Consider the following 22381-nt stretch of genomic DNA (forward strand, 5'->3'; position numbering starts at 1 on the left):
TCAAAACAGGAAATATTTAATGCTGATGGTAAATTGAAAGTAAAAATATCAGTAACTAAAACGAATTTCAAATACCTCAGTTATTTGTTCATCGTTTTTACAGCAATTAAAAATGGTAAATATCAAAAATCTAATTTTAAGTATATAATAAAATTGATTATTTACAATATTTTTTTATTAATTTTCTGTTATCAGATGCATCAATTGATAATAAAAATGGAAAAGCAAATTCTTCTCTTCCAGCTAAGTATTATTGTGATGGAATTAAAAATGAAGCTAATGATGAAAATAATTGTACAACATTGAAAGATGTTGAAAAAAATACAGGTTTTTTTGGATTTATCGACGGTTTTATTATTATAATTATCATAGTTAGTTGTTGTGAAGCATTGGGTATTTACTACATGGTAATTAGAAGAGCATCACTACCTCCAACTAAATCCAGTGCTTCTCATGATAATTCAACAAAAAATAATGAACATGTGAAGCCATCAACCACAGTCAGCAAATCAGTTGATCTTGAAATTACACCTGATGTTATTGATACAGATTCAAATATACCAACTTACGAGTCTGTCTTCCCTGAAAAACAAAATCAAACAGCTGCAGCCACTCCAGCTAAGTAACACGTATTATTTGTCAATTTCTTGCCACAATGAAAATCACCAACAACACAATTTTTTTCCATTATAATTTATAAATATTTATTGAGTACTTGAAGAAATAATCTAATTGCAAAAAAAATTAATCATGAAAATATTATATCTTTGTTTACATTTAATATTTTGAAAATTAATTAAAAATATAAAATAATCAAATTAGTCTATCCTTTGGCACCAATTTTTCTGTGTCCTTTAATTGGCATAATATTTTTTCTCAATGATCCTGAGCAAGTTTCACACGAGCAAGCAGTTGGAACATAAATTTTTTTCGTAAATTTAACACCATCATCACAGACAAGATCCACATTAATATTTTTCATGTCAATTGGCTGACAACAATTGCAATCAGTCTCTTGTATCCAACTAACTGGATCAAAATGCGTTGATGACTGACAATTACCTCGGCATTCAGTCATTCCATCAATACCCTCAATATTTTTACAAACACCATGTTGATTTTTCTCTTTTAAAATACCAATTGTTGATTGTATTTCAAGAACTTCAGCAGCACACGTTTGTCGTAAATCAAATATATTTGTCATATTACATTTTTGACAACAACCATCTTGATAAATAAATTCAACTGGACATGTTGAAACATCTGGACAAATTGTAAGCATTGTTTGAATAATTAATTGTTCTTTATTTTCACTGTATTTACATTCATAGCTTGTACAATTGTCTGGTGTTGACCAGGTTGTTTCTGGTTTGTGTAAAATTCCTTTGTCGAAACAATACACTTGTTTACATCTTCCACAACATTCTTGACTATTATTTGAGCTTTCATATTCCCAGCCAAATTCACAAGTTACATTACAATCTTGTCGAACATGTGTTAGCTCAATTTTATTTGTATCTTTTACATCAACACACATATTTGTCAAACAATTATCAAATTCATCCTTCCATGTTGCTCCTGAATTATAAATTTTACCATTTGATTTACAACCAGTTCTTTTATACTTTGGACAACATTCATTGTTCAATAATTCTGTATGAATTTCATAATTATCAAGCTCAAATTGATCAAGTTTTTCACATGTTGTTGTTGATTCAATTACTCGTAGTGTTCCATTTTCTATTAAACACCGATAATCAGTACAGTAATCAGCTGATTTCCATGTTTCACCAATATTTTTAATTGTATCATTTACAACACATGACACTGGAATACAATCACCACAACATTTTTTACTTGGTTCTTCTGGTTGTTTGTATTCATATCCTCTCTCACAGTTAATTGAACATTGTTGAGTTATTGTTTTCTTTTTTACAATACCATCTGGCTCAATTTCACATTTATTTATAAGACAAGAATTTTTTTTATCAGGGTACCATTCATTGCCAATGTTGTGAACAATTCCATTGTCATCTTTGCAGGCAATTGCTTCAATAAGAGGACAACATTCACCAGTTATTTGTTTTTCTATTAATACGTAGTCATTTTTATGTTGATTGTCTTCAATTCCTGGACATTTTGTTGATAAACAATTTGATTTTGTTTCATTGTTATAATCTATTTCACAGATACATGAAAGACATGGTCCATCTTGCCATTTTTCACCAATTTTTTTACCAACAATAGTTGAGTTATCTGTTGTCATTGAGTATAAACAAATATCTTTTGGCAGTTGGCATTTGTAATTAATGCAACATCCTTCTGGGCTTTGACTTGTCTCAAGTGTATAATATTCTGGGCATGATGGTGCTGATGGACACATTTCTACTTTACAAATTCGTTCAGCTTTTGGACAACAACTTGATGAATTTACAATTTCAACAATACCAGGTATATTAGTAGCTTCTAAATTAACAGTTGGACATTCTTCAGGAGGTAAACACTCACAAATAAATTTTTGACAACCATCATTACCAATTGTTGTCTTCATCATTTGTCCCCAGCCACAATCTGGCTGTTGTGTATCAAGACAAACTGTTGTAGTTGTTGGAATAGTTGGTTTTGGAATACAAATATATTTTGGACAACATTCTTCATTGGATTTACTTGGCTCTACCAAAACTGGACTTGAATTAATATCACAAATTGTTGCTATTGTTGGACAATTTGTAACTTGACAATTTATAATTTTTTTATTACATGTACATGTTGTACACTTGTCAGGTTGCCAAGTGTCACCATCAATATGTCCATCACTATCACAAATAAAACAATTTTTTTCCAAGACACAAGTACCATTGTGAGTGACATAATTCTTCGGACAAAAACAGCCTTCTTGATTAAATTCTTCAGCACATTTATTGATAGATTGATCATTTATTGTGTCACATGTTTTTGGACAGTTTGAACCACATGATTGATACTCTAAATCAGCAGGACAATTGTAAGGACAAAAATCTATGCTTCTCCAGTTTGAACAGAGACCAGTTTGTCGACAGCTTCTTGCATATGCCTCAATGTCACCACATATATCACCCTTCTTGCACAAAGTATCATAACAAGATGATAAATATGCTGATGGATCAATTATACTATGACACTGTCCAAACAATTTACCATCTAATAATTTTTTACATGGATCATTCAATGGTGGTAGACAAATTTCTTTTGTATTTTGTACACCACAATCACCATCACTCAATATTCTTGCTTGTGGTAAACCACTTACTAACCAACTCATTCCAAAATCTTGAATATTATCTGTTAATTCACCATTTTTCTTTTTAATATCATCCTGATCATTTGCATTACAATTACCACATAATCCCTCCATTGCACCACCAAATATATGAGATGGAAGTTTTAATGTAAATCCAAAATTATGAACAAAACTTGTTAATTCAAGTTGAATAACTGGTATTAATATTTTTAAATTCTTTTCATTTTCTTCTATAATATTTATCCAATTATTATTTAATGGAAATTTATCAATACTTTCACCATCCATTGTAACACTTATTTTTTTATTTTTTTTATCATTAATATTTTGTTGTATTTCTAGATAATGATCCTTGTAAGATAGTGATATTGCTTCAGTACAAATTCCTCTTTCACATGGTACATTTGTTATTAATATTTGATAAGTATTTTTATTGTCATTAATTGTACTGACATCTTGAGACAATACATACGTACAATTGCCAGTAAATGTAAAATTATTTTTATCAAAATTAATAAAATTACCATTACCAAAACCTTGACAAGTACAATCACGACATTCACTTGCTGGAATACAATTTTCACCATTACGAATTGTTCCATCTGGACAAAAACATCCACAAAAACATACACCCTCCATTAATGGACATGGTTCAATTTCTTGTAAATTATCACAACTCATTTCACACTTATTTCTAAAGCAATCTTTATGTACAAATGGTGCTGGACAATTTACTGGACAATTATGAATATTTCTCCATGTTGATAAATCAATATTTATATCACTTGCTTGACAATCAGTTGTAAATGATGTTAGTGCACGACATCGACATTCATTTATTGTTTGATTTCCATTTATACACATGCAACTTGTTTCTAAACATCTTGATAAATATTTATCAAAGTTTAAATGATTACGACAAATTGAAAATGATCTATCCATCATTTCATTACATATTTCTTTGGCATGATCATAAACTTCACGAGAACATAATATTTTTGGAGCTTGACATTCTGCGCTACCATCCATAATCCAACTGTTACCAAAATCTTGAGATGTTTTAGCTTGTTTACCATCTGGCATTTGTCTATCATTATCAGGATTACCATCAAAAAATCCACATAGTCCATCAACATAATTTTTTAAATTTGTTGTTATACCTATTTTAACATTTGTATTTTCATCCCAAATTATCCAAAAACCATATTTTGAACATACAAAATGTATTATGTTTCCAATTCTTGATATTCTAAATGATCCTGATTTATCACCGAGACGTTTAACTTGACGTGGACTGAAGCTAAATTCATTTATTTCTACATGCATATCAGCATGAAAAATAACAACATCATCATCAATTGTTATCACAAGTAATTGTTTACAATTTTGATTGAGATTATCACAATGTTTTTCAAGATTAACATACCACTCATTGTTTAACATATTTCTTGCTAAAATATGATTACAAATATCATATTTATATTCAAGATTATCAAATGTATTAAATGTTCTTCCAGTTATATTGCAAATAACTTCAATTGGTGGTGGTGGTTTACATACATACTTTGGACATGCTTCAAGTTTAAACATACTTTGTGATTCATATATTATTTTATAATTTTGTGGACACTCAACTTTTGGACATTCAATTGGTTTTTTATTATCTTGACGTATTGGTGGTGGTTTTGTTGGAACACATGAAAATTGTTGACAATTTATTTGTAAATTTGATGCATCATTTAATAAATTATTATCATCATTAAAAATTGTTGACTCATGACTAATTTTTCTTGTTTCTTTTGGTCTTCCTCGACTTCTTCCTTTGGTACCACCTTTAACACCACCACCACTATTTTTAACTGAACTTTTACTACTTCTTTTTGAATTTTGATTAACAGGGACTAATTTATAACCCGGTGGACATACTGGACGTTCACACTGAAGTGTCGTTACATTTTTAATTTCAACAGTTGTCACCTCAATTATTGTCGAGTGATTATTTGTAATGACTGATGGATTTTCAATAATTTCTCGACAATTTGTTTCATCATCTGGACAATCTTTAACTCCATTACACCATAAATTATCATTGATACAAATATTACTTGTTGGACATAGTCGAGTACCAGTTGAGCATGGTTTACAAGCACATCCACACAGCTCAGTTACAACTGAACGCATATTTGGCTCATCACATGGTTCACATGGTTTCAATTGACAATCAACAGTACCAGTCATTGTACAAATACACTTTCGACAATCAGATGATTCAAATGTTGCACCAACAACATAAGGCACGCCTTCATAAACACAAGGACAATTATGTTTTTCAACACAAGCTACACCATTCCACCATAATGATTCATTACATTTACATACATTATCATATCCTAAAAATATTTCATCACATACATTGCAAGCTGATTGAATAACTTGGATTTTAACTGGTTTATTTGTAACAGTTGGATATGAAATAAAACAACCATGAACTTCAACTTTTAATCCAACATGTCGATGCCATTTAATTGGTTGAATTTTTAAATATTGTGCTTGTATTGGTTTTGTAAAATAATTAATTTTTGTTGTTTTATCATCAAAATTAGCTGTAAATATTTTTTCAATATTTAAATGATCAATTATTGGATTCCAATTGACACCATCATTACCGTAATATATTTTATAAGCAATTGTCCAAATATTATTTGCTCCTTTTGTTTCAATACCAGTTATATTTCTGCTTTCAAAAAAATTAAATTGTACATATTGATGAGGATTATCAAGTTTTGGTTGCCAAATACCTGGTGATGATAATTTAATATTTGACAATGATGATGAATCTGTTGTTGATGATACTGTAACTTGTTCATCAATCATAACACCATTATCAAAACCCATTGGTTCATCACATATTGGTTTTATTGTTTCTTCTTCTTTGTCAATTATTATTTTTGGAGTTACAGTTTGGAGCTCATCATCACAACCAATTAAATCAACTGACATTGATATACCATTATGCCAAGTTTGTGGATTTATTTTTATTATTTTAGCCTCAATTGGAGATGTAAAAATATGTTTAACCGGTGTAAATGCATCAATTGGACCAGATAAAATATCTGGCATGTAAGAAAATTCATGACCATCTTGTGAATAAAGTAATTTATAACTTGTTACAAATTTATTGTCAATTGGATTACCAGAAATAATTATACCATAAATTGGTTCTAATTTTGGTAATTTAATTTCATACCATTGATTGGTATTGGTATATTTTGCTTGCCAAAATTTCGGATCATGATTCCATGGCTGATCGTCTTCTGAGCTGCTTGAATTATACTCAATGACTTCAGAGGTTCCCTTGAAATATTCAACAAGACTATTGTAGTGTTTACTAATACATGGTGCTGCTGGTGATAGTGTACTTGGTACAATAATAATATTTGTTGTCAATGATATTACTGGCGTTGTTGTATCAATTACTGTTGGAGTTGTCGTTTCAACTGTTGTAGATTTTTCACAAGATGTATTATCACAAGTATAAAAATTACTTAGACACTGGCATCTTTTGCAATTTGTCTCCTCAACAACAACACCAGGTTTTACAGATTCTTCATTGTGGGATATACAATTACAATCAGCAATATCAACACATGTTTCAGGATCTCGCCAGTATTTATTTTTTCCACAAGTTTTTTTATCTTTAGCAGTACAACCTGGCACACAGTCTCTGGTACCATCAATACAAATATTTTGTTTTTTCAATTGGTAATTGTAATACTGACAAGTTCTTGAACATTTAATTGCACAATCATTCCAAATTTCATCTTCTTTGCATTTATTTGTTGAAGGAGCTTCTGTTGTTGTTGTTGATGTTACTGTTGTTACTGCTGGAGATAAAGTTGGTCTGCATAATGGACGTAAAGTAATAACATTATACCACCAATCACAAATCATTGCAACTGGATTATAAAACATATCTTTTCCACATGTTTTTTTAATTAATTTTGTTGCACCATTAGTACCAGGAGCACACTCATAAAATACATGACAATCAATTGGATCAGCTTGACTCGGTCGAGTAATATCACAATTATCTGATGCAGTAGTATTTTCACATTTACATAAAACACTTATTTCGAAATCAACACAAGGTAATTCATTACCATTTGATTGACAAATTAAACCACGTTCCAAACTACACTCAACATCTAGACCAGTTTCTTTTGGACTTAAATGACCATCAATACTTCGACATTTAATGTCAATCATTTTGTCTTTTGTACAACGTGATGAATTATTAAATTCAAGTAAATCAATCATTGAAGGTAACGGCTCAGTGTCCATTGCTCCTGTTATTGATTTTGTTTCATTATTAGATTTTTTAATTGAATGTTTATTTATCCATGGTGTCCAGCCATCAATACATTTTTCAGATTCTTCCATATACACAACAGCTGGTCTTGTTGTTGTTGTTGTTGTTGTTGTTGTTGATGTACATGGTAAACCATTACAAATAATTTTACCATGACTACAAAAACATGTTTGACATAAATCACTGCTTACTTTATCACCTTCATAATATATTACTCCTTCTTTTTCTAAACAAATTGGCTTGCAAGTTGATCTTGGTACACATTCTTGATAAGTTGAATTTAAATAAACCTCATCATTTGGACATTCTTTTGGTAAACATCCTTCGATACAAGTATCCTCAGTACAAAGTTGTGAATTTTTTTTAATTTTTGGATTTAACAAGTAGTCACAAGTTTCTCTTGGACATGTTGATATACATGGTGAATAATTACTACATTTTTCATCACACTGCATTGGACATAAATTTTTAGATCGCCATTTAATTGGAACACCACGATTATTACATTCATGAGCATAAGCAGCAAGTGCAGTACAAAGACACTCACAATCACCACCTTGATCACAACCACATGTATCAAATATACATCTTTCAATGTAAGGCTCAATGTCAACCTCTGAATGACATGCTTCAAATAAACTTGTCTTTAATTTACCACATTTTTCAACAGCCCATATTTTTCTTTCTGGATGTTGTACACATGTATCAGTTATATCTTTTGGCTCTGGACAATTATTATTTTTTTTCCATGAATCACCAAATATACGTGCTGATACTTCTGATATTCCACCTGATGGTGTTTTAAAATCATCTTGGCTATTGTCATTATAATCACCACATAAACCTTTTGTTTTACTTTTCCATTTTGGATCAAGTTTAATATAAACTCTGGTACCTTTATCCCATTGTACAACTAAACCTAAATCAGGCACATCTAAGAATAAAAATTCACCCGCATATCTAACAGCAATTCTTTGATAATTATTTAATGATAATTGTTTGTCATTTGTTAGAGTTATTTTTTCACGATTATTTGCTGTTCCAATACTTAATGTTATGGCTTTTGAACATGTTACCCATGATGTACCACATGGTACATTTTGTGTTGATATTTCAAAACAATCATCAGCACCAAAACTACCTTTAACAAGTACATAATCACATGCACCTTGAAAATCATATGTTTTATCATCAAATGTTTTATAATGTGAATCACCCCAAACAGAACATATACCTGGACATATTTTATCTGTACATTTCCAATGTCCTTTATCACATTTACAAGTATTACATTCTTCTTGCATTGTTGATCCATCTGTATAACTTTTACCACCATGATAACATGGACAACTTTCTTGTTTAACACAATTACCACTTGGTGAATCAAGTACATATCCTTTTTTACAAATACAACCAGGCATACAAATTGCTGGTGAATGAATAACTTTGTCATTCATATTTCTACATGTCCTTGGTATTGCTGGTTCACAATTTGTCAATTCAAGATTTTTCATTGTACTACAAATTGTCTTGAGACTATCTGATGATGGATATTTTTTAATTTCATCATCAGTTGCTTCTTGACAAGACCAAATAGCATTTTTACATGTGCATATATTTCGACGTTTTATTCCAGCACGTATTTCACGATAACCAGGTTTAAATTCCATACCCTCGTTGTAGCATGGACATAAATCAATGTCAATACATTCACCATGACTATCAAGAGTTTGTCCCTCTGGACAATTACATCCTTCAACACATTCACGATTACATATTTTATGAATATTATTAACATGATTAAATGATATATCATTGCATGATCTTGTACAACTGTTACCACATATTTGATACTCCTGACCAGCTGGACAATGAAGCTGACATTCTGATACTTCTGTTCGCCATATTATTTTAACACCAACTTCAGCACATTCTTTTGCGTATGATGATAATATTGGACATAAACATTTTTCAATATTTCCTTCACAAGAACACATATCATATTTACAATTTTTATAAAATTCTTCTGGATCAACATGCCAATGACAAGATGAAAAAACATTACTCCATATTATTGAACAATATTTTTCAGCATTTGATAAACGTTCAGGATTTTTATCACATGGATGTGTTGTATCTTCTTTTAATATATCTTCACATTGTTCATTTGTTTTCCATTTATTTGTAAATGGTAAAATTGATTGTTCAATATCATTACTTGGTGTTAAAAAATCATCTTTTTGATTATTTGTAAATGTACCACATAGACCTTTTGTATTGCCATAAAATATTGATGGTGCATTTATGTAAACTCTTGATATACCATCCCACCATATTTCTAAATTATTTGGCATATGAACAACAATAAAAATACTACTTGCAATACGTATTTTAGTATTACTATTGATAATTGGAAATTTCGTTATTTCTTCATTATTAATTTCAACTTGATGATTTTGTTTAAGCTTTATTGTTATATTTTTTTGACATATTTTTATTGATTTAACACATGATGGTGAATCTGATGGTATTAATCCCATACTTTCAGATATTGCACCAAGACATGCTACATTTTCAGCTTCAATACTGTAATTATCACCTTTAACAAGATAATAACTACATTTACCCATAAAATCATAACGTTTACCATCAAATGTAACATAATGAGGATCACCAACAACTGAACATCTTGAGCTACAAATAACTTGTGTACAAATCCATTGTCCAGCAACACAAGTACAAGTATTACAATTCTTTGGTATGATTGTACCTGGTGGAAATGATTTACCTCGTAATCTACATGGACATTCTCCTGGAGCAATACATTTGTTTTCATGAAATATTGTTCCCTCAGGACAAAAACAACCTTCCTCACAATCTTCCACGTCAATTATTTTTTTAGCTTGTGTTAGATCTTCACCACAACTTTGCTGATATTTTGATCCACAGCTGTTATAAATTCTTCCACCAGTACAGTTCATTGGACATAAATTTTGATGACGCCATGATAATGTTTTTGTTAAACCATCATGATAACATTGACGAACGTAGACATTCATTGTTTCACATGCACATTTTCTTTTATCAACTTCATGACAATTACAATAATCCAATTGACAAGTACTTTGTAATGCAGCAAGATCAAGTGTTTTTGAACAACCCTTAAATCTTAAATCAGCAAATAAATTATCACAAAATTTAATAGATTCTTCAGTAATATCTGATTTAAATTTATGATTGCTTGCTAAATTATCATCACATGTTTTATCAATTTTCCAATCAGCAATAAATGTTGCTAAATTAATTGAATGACTATTATCTTTTCTTGTTTTATCATCAGCAGGATCACCATTCATTCTTCCACATAAACCAGCAGTTCTATTCCACAATGATTCACTTGATTTTATTTGTACAAATAAACCACCATCCCATTTTAAATTAATACCAACAGTATCAAGTGATGCAACAATTAAATTACCTGACATTTCAACTCTCAATCCAGTTAATTGAGCTGGTATTGGAAGTATTTTTTTTTTATTTGTCTGTAATATTGGTATATTATTGTCATTTAATTTTAATATATATTCTTTACCTTGAATATAAATATTTAAAATACGATAACAAATGGTATCATTATGATTTTTACAACCATTACTATTTTGAATTGTAATTGTAAATGCACTATCTTGAGTTTCTTGAATTAATGTCATTGTACAATCACTGTCGAAGGTATAAATATCACCATCAAATGTTTTATAATGAACTCCACCCCAAGTGAAACATGTCTTTGCTTCTGGTCTGTGTACATCTTCAACAATTGTATAATTACTTTTCACTATATCAACGACATTTTGTATGTTATTCGATGATTTATCACTGCTCAATTGATTAACATCATACAGTGTTTTAATACCATGTGATTCTTTGATAAATTTTTGTCTTTCAACATGTGAAGTTTGAGAGAATAAAGTATCTTCAAATGTCCATGAATGATTTGTTATTTTTAAATATGAATTTTTACTACTTCCAGCTGGTATTATTTGATAATTTGATGATGTTACTTTGCATTGTGGTATTGGTTGAGGTTCAAAATAGCCATTATCATAAGTGCAAATATATTCTGTTGCTGGTGGAAATGTAAATTCAATACCTGGCTGTGAACAATCTAGAACACATGAGTATGCATGAGCATCACCTTTGCACTTATATGCACCATTGAAATTTAATATTTCTGGTGAGCAACGATCCTTGGAGTATTGACACTGTGAGCCACGATAATCTTGAGGACATTGACATGTATTTAGAGGTAAACAAATACCACCTGAAGAAGAAACAGTATATAAAAATTATCATCATATTTAAATTGCTATTAAAACAACATACCATTTTTACAGGGTGGTGAACAAACAGCTTGACAATCTGGTATTGTTACCCAGTCATTTCTCATTGCTATCCAATTACCATTTCTACATTCTAAATTTGCTACTGATGATCCATCAGGATATACAAATCCACGAGCACATGATACTGTACATGATCTAAAAATTAATTAACATCATTTTTTAATATTAAAAAAGTTGGCTGATTAAATTATAGATTATTTTATTTACTTTGAATTACACTGTCTTCGTGAATTTAAAACTGGTGGTGGTGTATTCAAGCATGGTTTCGTCTCATATTGACATTGTGGACCAGAATAATTTTCTCCACAATTACACTGATGAGGAGCTATTATTAAATTGATTTTTAAAATTATTTTTAACATTTTTTCAAAGCATTATATTTTATTTAAATACAAACCTATGCAAATGCCATTATTTTGACATTGAGGTAAACAAATTGCTGTGAAAGAAAAAATGATATACATCAATAAATACATGAAGAATAAAATAAATTAATTTATCAAATATTTTGATAATTTATAAATTAATTATTACGTTCACAATGAGGAACAAAATCCCAATCTGTTCCAGTAACATGCCATTTTCCATCATGACAAAGTACAACCAGTTGTTTTTCTCCATTTGGAAATTTATAATCAGCCTTGCAGCTTGCTCGACACCCGCTGGATTTAGTAAATCAATTAAGTTAAATTAAAACCAGATAAAATTTCATTAAACTTGCCTGTCTAGAGAGCATTGAATATTTCCATTAACTGGTGATGTTGGATGATCAATACAGCCTCCTTTGAATATACTTGTCTTTGTTTTAATTTGAGTATGTTTACGATAATGACTTGTTTTAACTACTGAGCTATGAGGTGAATCATTTTGCATTTCATCATCTTCTCTATAAATTTTATTAAAAACAACATTCAATATAAAAAATATAAATATATTTGTTTTTTAATTTACAACACTTACAAATTGTTTTGTTCAAGACCTTCAACAAGACCAATTATCAAAAATATAGACAGCACAAAGTATTTTAAATAATACATTTTAAAATTCAATACATTTAGCTACTTAATTATTTTTTTTTTGAATCATCATAATGACCAACTGTTGTAGCAATTTTTTCACAATAAACAATTAAATTTCTTTTCCACATTATATATAATACCTTGCAGAGGAAACGGACAACAGATTGGCTTGTATTTTTGATAAATTTAAATGATAAATATAATAAAATAAAACAGGTCACCTTCATTCAATCAGGTCATGAATCAACAGCGGATATTTCGCAGACGCATACTCATAATTTTTTTATCATTTTCATTTTTTTTTTTTTATCCAATATTGTATACTAAAAAATTAATTAAATAAATAAAAAATACTATTAATATTTATTTTCCATAATTAATCAAATTCTTAGTTTAAAAAAAAAAAAAAAATAGTTTAATTTAATGCTAAAATTATAATTAGAAAATTCAATGGAAATTAGATTAAAAAAAATAGAACACAAATCAGTAAAAAACAAAAAGGAAATGCTTATCAAAATAATAATAAAAATAATAAAATTGAGAAAATAATTAATTTATTACGGACGGATATTATAAAACCACAAAAAATATTAATCTATTTGTAAATTAACAGAATTAATAATTGCACAAATGGATTAATAAAGAAAAAAATAAATCAAACTATTTGTAAATTAATTAATTATAAAAATAATAATAATACTGTTAATAATTTTAATAATTAAAAATTAATCACTGAGTTGTTTAACTAATTTAATTTAGTTATAAATTGTCCAGGTTCTTGATATTTTGATCTCCATATATTGTAAAAATCATCACTTGATAAATCATCAACATCAGTAAGATTAAATTCTTCCTTGAGTGATAATTTCCATACCTAAATAACAACAATAAAAATTAAATTAACATCAACAATTACTGCTTTATTAAAAGTCAAATTATAAATTAAAATTAGTACCTCATCTTCTGGTACTGGTGTTGATGCTGATATTGATCCATATCGACCAAATTGACGATAAACATTTAGATAATACAACATGTAATTAAATGTATAAACTTTATTTGTTTCAGCAACATTAAAAGTAACTGATTTTGGTGAACAACAATCATCACCAATTGGATATAATGCTTTTGTAAAATAACTACCTGGTTTAGCAACACCAAATAATAATGTTTGCAATGAATAACCATGAAATGTTCCACGTTTTTTATTATCTCTCATATCAATTGGATGTATATTTAAATTTTTTAAATTTTTACCAAGATCATAATCTTCTTTTTTCCAATATTTACCACCCAATAAACATTTATCATTTGTATCAAATTTTTTTATGATCTTCGATAATGTACCTTTACTTAAAACATAGCCAGCTTCTGCTACATTATATGCTTGTCCCCAAAACATCACTGGATGACCAAGATAATAATTCTTGTTGTAATCAAGATGAGCAATTAAATGACGTAAATTTTCTGGTATTACTATTGTATCATCTTTAACAAATATTATCCATTCAAGCTTATCAGCATCATTCCATATGTAATGCATTAATTCACATAACATTTGCCAAGATGATGATAATTTTTTTTTAATTTTAATAACTGGTATTTTTTTATCTTCATAATTACGACTGAAATAATATATTTTATTACAACGTGATCCCCATGTGTCATTTATTGTCTTTGCTAATTTTATTTTTTCAACAATTACAACACATGTTATATGAATTTTTGTTTTTAACCAATCTGATTCTATATTATCTTCAATGTCATTTGGCCCATATTGTTTTTTATCCATGTCAATAGTTTTTACAATGACATTTTCTTTTTGTAAAAAATTTTTATACAATGGATTTTCATAGTCTTCTGAATTTTCATTTGATAGAAATAATTTCCATGCCTTGGGAAATGTATTTTCAGTGTTTATTGATAGCTTATAATTATCGTCAATTGATATAAATAATAATGTCAATATAAAACCAATTAAAAAACCAATTATAAATATTAATTTTCTCTTAAATGAACGTAGACACATTTTGATTAAATCGAAACTATTTAACTGTCAAATTTCTTTTTAGCATTTTTTTGTTTTTTAAATTATTTATCATCAATTTATTTTGATGAAAATTATTGATCTATTTTACAGCCAATATTATTATTCATATCTGTAACACAGAAAAAAATATAATACAAATAATTCCAATTTTTACAATGATTTTTGGAGTAAAATATAAACACTTACTTTGTTTAAATTTGGCTGTATTTTTCTTTTAAATTAGAGCAATTTGTTTACTTGTTACAACAACCTGTTGATCTTGTTGATCACTCACATTGTCATAAAAAATAAATAATCAATAAATATACCTGTCGGCTGTCAACACCTGAACAACAAAAAACAAACAAACTTGTTTATATTTTTTTCAACGAAATTAAAACTCAACAAAACAAAAATTTCATAACAAATTTAAAAATATAGGTAAATAAATAAAATAACAAGTGTTTTTATAATAAATAATTGACGTAAAAATTAGGTCATTAATTAAAAATAAAAAAGCTTTATCATTAAAATAAAAAATGGCGATGATAAATATTGAAATTGGCTTGATCTTGATCAAGCAAGGTAGAAATTTAACTAGCCGACATGATAGTACAATGTTGTTTGTGTATATTTATTGGAATGTTTATGTGTCAGTGTCAATTTTTTTTTATTGTTTCAACAAGTAAATAAGTCAATATAAATTAATCATTGCGTCCTTGATAGTGGCTTTGAGATTAGGAAATAATAATTAAATACAAAACAAACTCAATTTTCTAAAATAAAAAAAAAACAACAACAATTTGATATTACTCATAAATTTAAAAAAAAAAAAAACAGATGACAAATTTTGACAGTCTAAAATAACAAGGATAATATTAACTGAAGTTTCACAATCATGAAAATAATTTTCATGTGTTACTAAATATAAAAAAATATATAATTTAAAAATATTTCGAAAAATGGAAACACCAACATTTAGTGTTGTTGAATTTTATTACAATGAAGTACCAGTTAAAAGAAAATGTGGATATTGTAAAAGTACAAATGGAAGTCAACGTGATGGTAAGTTGATAAGTCATTGTATAAAATTAAAAATTCATACTATATTTTTATTAAATTAATAAGAGTATTTATTTTTGTGTCTAAGAAGGTATGTGGGCTCACACATTAACTGTACAAGATTATCAAAATTTAATTGATCGAGGATGGAGACGAAGTGGTTCTTATTGTTATAAACCAGCTAATGATCAATCATGCTGTCCACTTTACACCATAAGGTATTTTTCTTATCTCAAAAATATACTTGAATAATGTCAACAATTATTTATCTTATCAATTAATCAATTTTTTTTATTTATTTAGATGTGAAGCACTCAATTTTACAGCATCAAAATCAAATAAAAAAATCATTAAAAAAATGACAAAATTTTTATTAAAAGATGATAAAACAAATAATAAAATTAATAATAAAAATTTGAATGTCATTAACAATTGTGATATAATTGAATCTGAATTTCATGAGCATAAAAATATAATAAGTCAAAGAGATGATGAAAAAAATAATATATTTAAAAATATAAATATTAAAAATGATGATGATGATAATAAATTGCTATCAAACGATAAACCAAGCTCAAGTGGAATAATTAAAATTGATAATAATACTCAAATTAACAACAATGATCAAGATAACAATAATAAAAATAATAAAAAAATATTTAATCCATTAAAAAATGATAATTTAATTAAAAAAGCTAAACTAATACGTATTGAACGTGCTAGAAAACGTTTATTATCAAAAGGCAAAAGTATCGAAGAGATTGATGAATTTTATAGTAAAAAAAAACAGAAAAATTCATGTAAAAGTATTGAGGAATTATTGGCAACTGTTGTTGGTAATAAAAATAAATTAGAATTAAAATTAGTTCGTGTATCAACTGAAGAATTTATGGAAACACTTGATGAAAGTGTTGCATTATTTGAAAAATATCAAATTGCTATTCACAATGATCCTGATGATTGTGATAAAAATGCATTTTTAAATTTTTTGGGTAAAAGTCCATTGCAGGTATTTTATATTTATGTTTAATTTATTATTGTAATTTAGGTGTAACATTTGTTTAGAGTCAAGTAGAAATATTTCTACAGCTAGAAAAAAATTTATAAATAAATAAATAAATAATTTTAATAGTAAAGGAATATAATAAATGAATTTATGATGAAATATTAACAAAATATAAATAATAATAAACAAGTAGTTATGATAATAATTGTTATTTAAATTATTTAATAATAATTCTTGGATTATAGTTTTTTTTTATTTCTATGCTCTTTTCTTTTTCTAACTGTAAAAATATCTAATTAATTTTTTTCTTTAATTAAAAATAATTAAATTATTTTTTTTTCTTTTTGAAAATTAATGTGACTAAATTCTTGTGTTGAAATTATTATTTATATAATTTTTGTTGATGATTTTTTTAGCATTATGCACCAGAATCTGGACCACCACTTGGATATGGTTCATTTCATCAACAATATTGGCTCAATGACAAACTCATGGCTGTTGGAGTTATTGATATACTGCCAAGTTGTATTTCAAGTGTTTATTTTTTTTACGATCCAGAATATTCATTTCTATCACTTGGAACTTACAGGTATTTATTTACTAAACAACATTTATAAATTGAAAAAATTGAATGTTCAATTTAAAAATTAATTAATAAATAATGTGTTTCAGTTCTTTTGTGGAAATTAAATTAGTAAGAGAGCTTAATAAAACAGTACCAGATTTAAAATACTATTACATGGGTTATTATATTCATACAATTCCAAAAATGAAATATAAAGCTAAAATGAAACCATCAAGTTTATTATGTCCTGAGACTTATATTTGGTGTGATATTAATCGCTGTTTAACAAAATTAGATCTTAATAAATACTCGAGATTTAATGATGATGATAGTGTCATTGATGAAAATGGACAGTTAAATACCGAAGATATTATGAAGGTAAAACTTTAAAATTACAACGAATTAATATTAACATACAACAAATTTTTAAGGAGCTTAGTTACCTGTAAAATTAAAATTGCTATTTTAATTTATTTTTCATCATGAAAATACTTAAAATAAGTCTGTAAAGTTTAAAAATTTCAATCGAAAAAATCATTAAGAAAACATTACATTAAAACTTGATAATTTATATATATTTTTTTTGTGTTATTTAAGGTACGCTGTTATTATGGCCGGAGAAGATTTTATGAAGACGTACAAACAATTAGAAGAATGACATCAAGTGAAATAAATGATATTCATGAAATACGTGCATATGCCAAACTTGTTGGTAAAAAATGTGCTCACAGTATGTGTCTCTATCTTGCACAATAAGTAAATTTAATATAATTATAAAAAATACAATACTATTAGTGGGATAAATAAATTATCAAGTAATTATTTAAACAATAATTATTTTCGTTACCTTGAAGATGATTATAAATAGTTTTTTTTTTTTTCTTAAAAATAAATTAGTAATTGTGAAAAACCAGTGTTTAATTTTTTTTATTATTGTTTATTTACTTTTTTGTTTTTAATTATTTTCTAGGCATATATAAGTGTTAAAAAGCCGATGGTATTTTAATTGATAAAAAATGTATTTTTTATCAATTGTATCTATTTCAAAATATGGCGATTCATATTGTTTTAAATCAGGTGTGTTTATGTTTCCTGAAATAATATAGATAGAATGGCCGTATTAGAATCAAATTGAAGTTTGGAAGGAATAATACAACTGAGGATACAGAAAAAAAAATAAACATATATCAGAATAATTTATTTAAGTTGTTATTTTATATTTATATAAACTTACAAATTATTTTATTAAATTTTTCATGGGAAATTAATTGATTTTGATAATTATTTTAAATAAAAATTATATTTTGTTATATTAATTTATTAATTTTAATTAAATTAACAATATTCAGATGTTGATTAAATTGTAGAAGCTGAAAATAAATAATTACAGGTAAATTTAAAAGTGTCTTTTCCAAGTCACCCAGGAGGTAAGACATATTTGACTCGTTTTTTTTTTTATCAAGTGGTTTCTCCAGTAGACCTAATCCACTTTTCGCGCGTTTTCTAGCTGCAGCCAGAATTATTTCGATTGCGCTCATAGCAGCAAATTTCTCGATTGCGCTCATAGCAGCAAATTTCTCGATTGCGCTCATAGCAGCAAAATTCTCGATTGCGCTCATAGCAGCAAATTTCTCGATTGCGCTCATAGCAGCAAATTTTTCGATTGCGCTCATAGCAGCAATTACTGACGCACGCGTATACAAAAAATAAATACATATATACCCGCGCTCATAGCAGCAGGTATATTTTTTATCATCCGCTGTGATAGGACATTTCTAGGCTCAATACACTATGCCACTATCACTAATTGTGATAGGACATTTCTAGGCCTTAATCACTATGTCACTATCACTTACTATCATTATCTCACGCTTCACTATTTCACTATATAAAATATTAAAATCCTGAAAATATTAAAAATCTAAAATCAGAAAAATCCTGAAACAAAAAAAATCATGATATTAAAAACCTGAAATCAGAAAAATCCTGAAACAAAAAAACTCATGATATTAAGAACCTGAAATCATAAAAATCCTGAAACAAAAAAAAATCATAATATTAATATAGTGAAAAACTTGAAATCATAAAAAACCTGAAACATATAAAATCCTGAAACAGAAAAAAACCTGAAACATACTTGAAAATTTGATTATTATTTTTGGAAACGTGCATTCAATATCAAATGAAAAAAATACATCGCGAATGGAAAATAGGGTGATAATTTATCTATTATAAATTTTCACGATAGATAATAATTCCTAATCACCCTCGTCTACTCTGTTTGAGATAGACAAGGTCGATTCATTTTGACTTTTACACTACGACTATTTAATTTTGCATTAAAATTGAATATATAATTATTGTAAAAATCAGTCAAAATAAATCTATACATAAAATAATAATTTGGAACGACAAGAAGCTTCAAAAAATATAGCAACAATTTTTTGAAACTTCAAGGATATTGAAGCACTTTTCCGGGATAGGTTAAAAATTACAACTAGTCAATCATGATCTAGAGGAACTTACCTTATGCCAGCCATGAAGAAGTTGTCCAGGTAGTCTCCAATAATCCAAATAAATTCCGCTACATCCTCTCAGCATAACCATGAAGAAATCGTCAAGGTAGTCCTCCAATAATCCCAAAACAGCAACGGCATGGTAGTCTCCAATAATCCAATTAATCCCAAATCAGCAACTAGCACTTTTTACACTTATCACTTATCATTTTTATTATATCACTTTAATTTCAATTACAGATTTCTTTTTTTGTAATGAATCACTAGCACTTTCACTTTTTTTTTTTTTTATAACCACGAGTCAATCTACACGCGGTCGTTCTAAATATTTCTAACCAAATTTAACAGACGAAAAAATTCGATACGATATTCACTCCGCGCAAACTAAAACGAACTGACGAAAATCTAAGAAACTATTTTACTATTTTACTATTTTAAACTTGCAATTTTTTTTCAACACCGAGCAACCACGAGGCAATTTACAATATTTCTAACCACGAATTTACCGAACGGAAAATTTTAATATGACTTTAACCCGACGAAACCGAAGAAGAACTGACTAAAATTCATTTAGGGCACCCTTTATATATCCTAGACAATCCTAGACGAAGACTAGAGGTCGCTTTTTCTATGATTGACTGTCTAGTTTCGCCCTCTGCAGATCAGCCATTGGCTAGCGCCAAAAAAAAAACACGTTTCCCGCCGCATGACACGTCCGGGTTGAGAAGAAAATGTTACGTGGATGCCATGCGGTCGAACAAAAAAAAAAAAAAAAAACCACGTGCAAAAAAAATTTTAAATATATTTTTCTGAATTTCAAAAATTTGTGAAAGAAAAAAAGAATATGTATATTATTTTAAAACTAATAAAAATAATTTTCTAATTAAGATTTTGACTGAGAAGGAAATTTTAAGGAATTACTGGAAAGAAAATGAAATTTAGCCACATTTTTGTTGTAAATAATTTTAACAATGACAATGAATTCGAAGGGTTAAAATATTATTTCCAAAGCAATCATTAAGAATTTTTCTCGTCTCGTTATCTTGTAAAAATAATTTGATTTGAATTTAATTAAAAAATAAATAATCTTGATAAATATTTTTTAAAAGTATCAAATTATTTGAATGAAACAATTCATTTTCAATACATTGATCACTTTCATTTACAGTAAGACTCTTTAATTTGGTCAATTAAAGTTTTGAATAATCAAACAAAATTAAATTTTTTTTATTTGAGGAATAAGTACTGCAGTATTATATGTATCCAATAAATTTTTAATATTTCCATAACATTCATAAATGAGAATGCAGTGCTAATAGCTTTTGAATGATCTTCCAAAGTCTAATTTTGTTTTTCAGAAATGAAAAAAAAACCTGTCACGCATTGTCAACGTGATAGCAAAATAATTAATCGATAAATAAGTTATTTCAGGTTGAAATAAATAATAATATTTCCAATCAAAATGATATTTTATTTTTAATTCAACTGGAATAATAAATAATAATAATTTCATCAGAAAAATTTGATTATAATTATTAAAATATGAAAATTGAATATTTAAAAAATTAACAATTTATGCGAGGTAGACGAAGGAGTCCCATCATACGAATATTCAGGTTCACTTATAATAAAAATTATAAAATTTAAAAAATATGGATCATATATATGACAAAGTTTTAGTTAAATATTTTTTTTATCTCAATATATAATATATATTTAATATAATGAAAAAGATTAAGACTTTTAAGCTCTATGTTTTTTACCAAAAATAATTTTAAAAAAAAATTGGTCACAGAACCAACTACACGTGGCCTGTAAGGAGTGGCAAGGAATCTGACCTATATATTATACACACAATAAGTGTGTACTCAAGCAACCAAACCCCGCCCATAGGTCCCATAAGATGGCAGACATCAGTGCCTATAACTAATATATATATTGATGACACGGCGAGACTCTCGCGAGAAGTCTCGGACTAGTGCTAGTATTGTCTCGGTCTCGTCTCGCCTGAAAAATTGTCAGTCTCGTCTCGGTCTCGTCTCGAGTTCGCGAGACGAGACGAGAAAGCGCCGAGACTGGTCTCGTCTCGTGTGCATCTCTAAATATATAATAAAACTGGAAGCCGAACTTTC

At 27.8% G+C, this 22381-nt stretch overlaps 3 protein-coding genes across 4 annotated transcripts; 1 reads left to right on the top strand and 2 right to left on the bottom strand.

The window, feature by feature from the left end:
- Window positions 1–303: 303 nt before the first annotated feature.
- LOC122851112 (hemocytin) lies at window positions 304–13199 on the bottom strand. The gene is made up of 8 exons (XM_044150160.1): window positions 13148–13199; window positions 13013–13031; window positions 12774–12938; window positions 12587–12714; window positions 12450–12491; window positions 12260–12377; window positions 12033–12187; window positions 304–11970 (listed from the first exon to the last, which is right to left on the bottom strand). Exons 1-8 carry the CDS (start codon window positions 13197–13199, stop codon window positions 824–826), a joined length of 11826 nt encoding a protein of 3941 aa, XP_044006095.1. The 3' UTR covers window positions 304–823.
- A 409-nt stretch (window positions 13200–13608) lies between these two features.
- LOC122853300 (glycoprotein-N-acetylgalactosamine 3-beta-galactosyltransferase 1-like) lies at window positions 13609–15594 on the bottom strand. Its single transcript, XM_044153678.1, has 3 exons — window positions 15308–15594; window positions 14027–15230; window positions 13609–13945 (listed from the first exon to the last, which is right to left on the bottom strand). Exons 2-3 carry the CDS (start codon window positions 15098–15100, stop codon window positions 13817–13819), a joined length of 1203 nt encoding a protein of 400 aa, XP_044009613.1. The 5' UTR covers window positions 15101–15230; window positions 15308–15594; the 3' UTR covers window positions 13609–13816.
- Window positions 15595–15755: 161 nt separating this feature from the next.
- On the top strand, window positions 15756–18997 carry LOC122853301 (arginyl-tRNA--protein transferase 1). 2 transcript variants are annotated; one of them, XM_044153680.1, is made up of 6 exons: window positions 15756–16165; window positions 16254–16380; window positions 16466–17171; window positions 17585–17757; window positions 17841–18111; window positions 18331–18997. In XM_044153680.1, exons 1-6 carry the CDS (start codon window positions 16063–16065, stop codon window positions 18487–18489), a joined length of 1539 nt encoding a protein of 512 aa, XP_044009615.1. In that variant the 5' UTR covers window positions 15756–16062; the 3' UTR covers window positions 18490–18997. The 2 variants fall into 2 exon arrangements, with proteins under 2 accessions (XP_044009615.1, XP_044009614.1); XM_044153679.1 differs by having other exon boundaries at window positions 15795–16165; window positions 16251–16380.
- The last annotated feature ends 3384 nt before the right edge of the window (window positions 18998–22381 follow it).

Source organism: Aphidius gifuensis, linkage group LG3 (genome assembly GCF_014905175.1).
Source record: "Aphidius gifuensis isolate YNYX2018 linkage group LG3, ASM1490517v1, whole genome shotgun sequence".
NCBI lineage: Eukaryota > Metazoa > Arthropoda > Insecta > Hymenoptera > Braconidae > Aphidius > Aphidius gifuensis.